This window comes from Penaeus chinensis, chromosome 31, assembly GCF_019202785.1.
Source record: "Penaeus chinensis breed Huanghai No. 1 chromosome 31, ASM1920278v2, whole genome shotgun sequence".
NCBI lineage: Eukaryota > Metazoa > Arthropoda > Malacostraca > Decapoda > Penaeidae > Penaeus > Penaeus chinensis.
In genome coordinates, this window is record NC_061849.1 from 9,677,328 (window position 1) to 9,684,827 (window position 7,500).

A 7,500-nucleotide genomic window follows, 5' to 3' on the forward strand; every position below is an offset into this window, starting at 1 on the left:
GGATGAAGTGCTTGACCAGGATGGCAAATTCATCGAGGAGCTCATACGTAATTATGATGGAAAAGTTCACGGAGACCGAGAGACTGGATTTATTGATGATGAGATATTTGTGGAACTTGTCGATACTCTTGTACAGCAGTATCAGGTAAGTGTAGCTGTTTCATGTGATTTGGTCTGAAAGTGCTTTTATATTTGGTTAACTGTAGCAGATGGAAATGGTTTCGGTCTTCATGCTGGTATTTCAGTCGAGAATGTAAATGAAAGGATATTTTCCTGAGATGATAATGTACTCAGTTTCTTGTTATCAGAACAAAACACATTGCATGTGTCTGACTTGCTGAAATTATAAGAAAAAAAAAGGTCAGTAAATATTTGTATAAGGGAAAATGAATAATTTTTTAATGAGACGGTACAAGCTTAACCCAGTGCCGACAGGCATGGCATGTACATACATGCCATGCCCACTATGAGTTTACATGTTTAGTTGTTTTGACATATAGATGGGTACACTTATACTAAGTCACCAATGAGCCAATTATGAGTACTGCCTGTCTCGCCCATTTACCTTTTTCCTTGATTTACAAAAATATTTCACGTTGTCTTATTTTGCTGTTACTAATGTTTATAACATTATGGTAATTATAATGTTCATAATAAAAATAACACCATCGATATTCTTAGCACTAGTAAAAAATAGTTTTTTTTCCCACCAATTCAAGTAAAGGTGAAATTAGGTAAGGTCACAAGGTCTACTAATTGACTCCTTTGTGGCCATCTATATGCAGAGAAAGTATAAGAAATGAGCACAGCATTTTCTCCATTTTCTATACATTTTCCCCATTTTGATTAAGGATGATTGTTAACCCATTGCTGTCAGGTAAATGTTCTTTTGTTATTTTTGTTTAGCCATAGATGACTCCACAAATCCTGAGTCATGAAGGGGCCAATTAGTATGGTTATTGGACTGCACCTGATTTCCTGTTTGAGGATTCAGGGGAAATACTTTTCCTAATGCTGTTAATATTGATATTATTATTATTATTATTATTATTATTATTATTATTATTATTATTATTATTATTATTATTACTATTACTATTACTATTACTATTACTATTACTATTACTATTACTATTACTATTATTATTATTATTATTATTATTATTATTATTATTATTATTATTATTAATGTTATTATTATCATTATTATTTTTATTATGAATATTATAATGTTATTGTATAATACCAATGGGAATAAAGAATAAAAAGAATCTATCAGAAAATCAAGAAAAAGTTAAACAGGTGCGGTTGGCAGGACTAGCAGTTGACTCTTGGTTATTAAGCAGTGGTGGACCCATCTGTGTGTAAAGTTAATTAATAAACTACAAAAGCAGATTGGACATGTCCTGTATTTTTGCCATCCCTTCATCAGTAGGGGATCGTGGATTCTTAAAAGATTTTGAAATGTCTGTTGCATCTCCTTTTAGAAGAAAGACGAGAAGAAGGAAAAGCCTGAACGGAGATCTAGCATCAGGAAGGAGAACAAAACAAAGGAAAAAGAAGATGATGAGGAAGAGGAGGAAGAAGAGGAGGAAGAGGAGGAGGAAGAGGAAGATCAGGAGGAAGAGGAAGAGATTGATGGTCAGAAAGAGGTAAGAAGAAACATGCTTACCTTTTTATGGTAATGTCAGAGTCCATATGAGAGAAAGCACTAGAAAAAAATTACAGATTTTAAAAAATTTATGGTGCCTCTTCTACTAAATGTCTATAATATTTAGTATATTTTGCAATTTGCATTTAAATGTCTTTCATCCTGGGAATAGTATTTCATACTAGGCATATCCAACTGTTATTTTCTACTGTAAGAGTACTGTTGGTGTAGATTTTTTCTTCCCTTTTATGGCTTGGCATTGTATCTATAACAAGTAAGTTAGTCATACATGAATTGACTTTTATGCATAGAGATAAAGTACTGGATAACTTTCTTGTGTTTGCCCAAGAGGACATTAATTGTTTTGAGGAATTATTTCCCCCATTGCAATTTTCATGGATGTATTTGTGAAAATTAGTTGATTATTCCCCCATCTAGTTTCTCTTAAGGATATTAGTTTTAAAGGTAAATGAAAAGATAATTTTCATTGATTTGTGTCTCTTAAATTTGGATTTTATTTGTGAAGAGGAATCCAAAGGTGAATTTTTAATAACTTTTTCTCCCAATGAAGATCAATAGAAAAATAAATCTCTCTCTCCCCCGCGTCTTTTCTTCGTAGGAGGATGGAACTGACAGCTCTAGTGCTGTAGGAAAGAGGGACTTTCCATGCTTCGCCATTTTCCAAGCCATTTCGGCACTATTTCCGGACAAAGGCTCACCAGAGGAACTCAGAGAAAAGTATGATTAGAAAGTAAAACACTAGTGGTTCATATAGTCTGGGTAAAAAGGGTTTGATACAGTGTTGGATGTTTGACTTTTTTGTCTTCTTATTGATGAATTATTTTTCATTTTATTTGTATTTTTATTTGTTTTGATATTTTATGAGGTAATTGCCTGATGATTATGGTGGTATCAGTGATGATAGTTTTTGCATTTAAGAGGGATATCAGGAAATTAAATATAGCAGGAAGAGGATTTTTTTTCCCTATTCTGGTTCTAGGAAGTGATGAGGAAGCTGGAATACAAATATGGCTGTATTATTTAAATTATATATATCCATTGTTCCCAAACTGGGGGTTATGAGTCAGTCTGCTAAAGTTTGAAATTTTCTATTGAATACATTTAATTAACACAATAATGAAAATATGAAATACTGGTATTACTTATGGTTTATTTCTTTTCACTCAAGTTCACCAGGCAAGGACATATCTGATCATAAACAATTAAATAAGACTATTGTCAACATAACCAATTAGTACTTTATGATTTATAAGCATAAAAAAGCAGGAGGGAGGATATCCTAGAAAGTTAGAAGAGTGTCTCATGGAAAAATGTTTGGGAGCCATTAATGTGTAGGATCCTTACCTTGCTTACTTCTTTTCGAATTTAGGAACTTGAATGCATTTATCATATAGTAATGGTTAGACATTCCATGGTTGTCAAGTGTAGATAGTATAGAATATAGGCCTCTGGGAATGCTTAGACAAACTATGACAGTTAAATGTGGGATTATATGTGGAATAGCCTTTTCTGTTTGTTCATGACATAGAAAGAAAGTGACGGAAGAAATCATGGGATGAGGTCAATTTATTTGTTTATTTATTAATTTTCTCCATATAATCAGAGACCAAATTACATATATGACAGTGGTTTTAGGTATCATTAGATGAGATAAAACAGTAGAATGGGGGGAAGAAGAATTTTAAAGAAAGCTTATGGATGATTTACAGAAATTGGAAAAGTAGTTGAATTGTGTGAAGTGTGGAAATGAGTGCCAAAGGGTGAAAGGAATGAGTGACCAACAGCAAAGCAAAGCAAATTTGATGCGATCCCCAAAGTGTCCTCAGAAGTATAGCCTTTCATTTGTTTGTCCTCAGGTACATAGAGTTAACCGATCCGACTGCCCTGCCGCCAGAGTGCACACCCAACATTGATGGGCCGAGTGCTGAAAGTGTACCCCAGGAACAGACGATGCACTCCTTCCACACACTTTTCTGCCGGCGGTGCTTCAAATACGACTGCTTCCTCCACCGTAAGTATTATTGTGCCCTTCCTTTTTTTTCAGCTTAAGATTTTTCCTTAGTGCCTGTACACACTCAGCCACCAATAGGTCTTCAAAGTGATATGATATGAAAAAAGAAAAACAATTTGAGGTTGAACTAATAAAATTTGGTCAGTAACTCATTACCATCTGTGGTAGAGAGAACCAGCTGTCATATGTGATACCACCAAGGTCATTTTGAAGAAGTATGTTGAAACCTTGTACAAAGACATGGTCTTCAGAATTTGCCAATTCCTCTGTACCAAGACAAAATAGAGCACCCCATAATTTGCTAATTTGAATGATTGTTATTCCTTTTTAACAATACTCAACCACTGAAGTAGGTTTTCGAATTAAAGCCTGGTCTTGTTCTTGCACCACTTCATAAACAGGATCATAGTATGTATGGTATTCTGTGACAGTTACCTTCGTCTTAAACCATCATCAGTACTATCAGTGGGCATGTAGGTTATTGAAAACTAGCATTAGTAAAGTGGTTATCGCTCAGTACCCTATAGTGTGGTTGATGCTATTACTCCAAATTGCTGCCAAGTTAGGTTTTGACACCACATTATTCACTGGTCACAAATTTCTCATGCTCTTATTGTTAGTGATTGGTTGAAATGTTAGTTTGATGAATGTTTAGATAACATAATGTTGTTACTTTTGATCTGACTGTGTAGGCTGTCTTTAGATTTGGATTTTGCAGTCAGTTGAAGATTTATGTCGTATCAGTTTGGTTCTATGGCCAGTCCCCATACCAGTCAGTTCCTTGGTGACTGTTTCTGTATCCTGTGTGCAGTGTTGTATTGACAACCTCCCAGCACTGTTTGTTGATTCGCTGGCATCGTAAGCATAGCTTTGTGGTACCAACATATGTCCCCAATTGTTTGAAATGTAATTGGTTATTACTTCCAGAAATATAAGTTTTTTAAAAAATTGTTAGATGCAAAGAACTATTGAGTGCTGAGTGAAAAGATGCTGTACTTTTGGGATGTATACAACCATCTGGACAAAATTGGCCATACAATGAAAGGAAACAAACAAACAGGAAGATCAGAATTATGAGAGAAATTGTCCCAGAGACCTTTTTTTATAAGGCCTTTTGGGTAATGTGGAGATAATGCAGTATGTGGAAGAGGAAGAGAAAGAACGGCGGTAGTGAACTTTAATTATGTTAATGGAGAATGTGTTTGGTGGATAGTAAAAATGCCAAAATAAGAATGAGGAATAAATAAAGAGAGGAAGAGGGAGAGGGAGAGAAAATGGGGAACAGTGGAAGGGTGGACAAGACATAAGGGAAGATGTGGGGAAAAGGGATAGGGGAAAATTTAGGGCAAAGGAATAAGGAAAAAGTAAGAGAAAAAGGACTAAACGAAGGGAGAAGGGGAAAGGGAAAAGGGAAAAGAAATAAGGGAAGAGAGAGAGATTAAGGGAAAGAGGAGGGGAATGATAGAGGGAAAAAGAGATATATTAAGAGGTAAAGGGAAAGGGAATAAGGGAAGAGCAAGAGGAAAGAGAAAAGGAGAGAGAAAGGAAATAAATGAAGAGAGAGCAAGAAAGATAGGGAAGTGTGTGAAAAGATATACAGTATGTCTATACAAGAAGGTGAAAGAAATTTAACTAGGTGAGAGGGGGCCATGATAATTTCTGGTCTTTCCTGAGTTGTATGTTAGGTGCAAATTTTTGGTAATTACTTGATAAAGGGACTTTTACTGGAAATGTATCCCAAAAACAGCAACTTTTTAGGAATTGATTATTTCATACTTATATGTTATACAGTGTGTAAACATGCAGAAGATTAATTGTTTGTACTGCTTTTGACTTTGAGCAGTGCATCATGTTTTGTGGATTTTTTCTTGTGCTTTCAAATTTAGAGTAATTAAAAATCTTCAAATGAAATGTTATTGATAATTCTGAGTTTAAAGTGCAGTAACATATTGACTATTAATTTTCAAAAATTACTCTATTAAAATAAAAATGATGATAGTTTTATCAGTTTTAATATGTATTCTTGTGCTGTTTTTTTTTTTTTTTTTTTTTTTTTTTTCTTCAAACCAGAATTATCAAATGTGATATGGAAGGACATATGAATAGCGAATGATTGTATATGAACGTTACTGGATGTGACTTGTACTGTAATGTAATATTTTTTTGGTAATGAATTTTCCAGTTTAAAGTGTATATATATAAAACAAATAAGCATTAATGACTTTCTTGTGTACAAAGTTGCTTAATTAGGGCTATTACTGGTGTGTATATATATATATATATATATATATATATATATATATATATATATGTATATTACACATTTTTTTTTTTTTTTTTTTAAATTTTATTTTATTGTGAGAAGAGGTTGGAAAGTGCCATGGATGAGTAGTGTATGGGCTTTCCAGGAGTAACTGAATTTCTATTTCCTGTTCATTTTATTTTCTATTTAGTTTTGTAGGACACATTGGAACCTATTTGTACATCATCTCTCTATTTTTGCTTTTGTTTTGTTTGTCCTTTTTTGGTAGTTTTAAAAGCTAGAACAAAATTATGACCATGAAAAAAAAAAGAAGCAAAAACACAAAAAAACATAAAAAAAAAAGCTGATAAAAGCAATGCGATGAAGTCATTGGGCAAATGGCTAAACAGCTGCGGGACTCTTGGACAGCCCAAACAGAAATGGTGGTTGAATGCAAGACTCCTTGAGCAGTTGAGAGCAGCGCGCGTCTGACTTTGTAATCTGCCCTGACATGTGGGTTGAGAAACAGTAGTCTGACAATGTAATCTTCCCTACAGCTACCAAGGGAAGTACAGACGCCCCAGGTAAGGGAAAGCCAGACTTCCCCAAGCGTCTTGCGGCGAACTTGCTAGCTCTTCTGTTTCATGGTTATGGGGCACATTCCCCCCTCCCCTTCCAACCCACCTTGCCCAACCTCTCTCCCTCCACTTCCATCTGTCATTCTCTTCTTTATCCTTCAGCATTACACAAAACTACTACTCATCATCCTCTTTTTTCCCATACACTTCTGGAATCATTGTGTAACTTGGGGGCCTCAGCTGGGGAGAGCTTCTGATGGACTAAGGATGGCTTGGTTAATTATTTATTCATTTTGTAATTATTTTTATTTATACTGTTATTATGATCAGTGTTATTATTATTATTATTATTATTTATTATTATTATTATTGTTGTTGTTGGTATCATCATCACTTCCTGTTATTTCAATTACTGTTGTGTCATCATTATCATTATTTTTTTCCCCATATTTTAAGATTCTCTTTCTATGCTTATCAGTAACCAATGGAAAATTGCTACCTTTTCTGTGCATGTCTGGCTTATATGTCTGACTCCTGGTAAATCATGCCTGCCCATTAACTGGTTGGATATTCAATTTATGACACTTGGGGTTGATGACAAGCACCTTGGGAGTCACTTTGCCAACATTTGATGATGGACTGAATAATATGGAATGAGATAGTGGTTAAGAAAGGGAGAAACTGAGAGTAAAAGAAAGAATGGCAGTAAGAGTAAGAAAGTGAGTGAGAGAGAGTGAAAGTGAGTGAGGGTGATGGTGGGAGTGAGAGTGAGAATAAGAGTATGAGTGAGAGTGAGACTGAAAGGGAAAGTGAGAGTGAAAGAAGAGTGAAAGCAAGAGTGAGAGTGAGAGCTACTTGTATTATAGCATTTTAAAATCATATATTTAATATCATGTAGATAGTGTATGTGAATCACACACCCATGCACATTCATATACCCATGCATACTAGTATGCACATGCACACACAGTTCATGTACATGTACACATTCACACAC

General features: G+C 34.6%; 1 protein-coding gene across 1 annotated transcript in view; it reads left to right on the plus strand.

Annotated features, from left to right (window-relative positions):
• The window catches only part of LOC125041678 (histone-lysine N-methyltransferase E(z)-like), a gene marked incomplete in the record, with an annotated part of 37,678 nt that overhangs the window by 10,858 nt on the left and 19,320 nt on the right, over positions 1–7,500 (plus strand). The window contains 4 exon segments of the mRNA XM_047636847.1: positions 1–145; positions 1,488–1,652; positions 2,271–2,389; positions 3,529–3,683. The exon segment at positions 1–145 is cut by the window's left edge and continues 41 nt beyond it. Coding sequence (XP_047492803.1) covers positions 1–145; positions 1,488–1,652; positions 2,271–2,389; positions 3,529–3,683 — 584 coding nt within the window.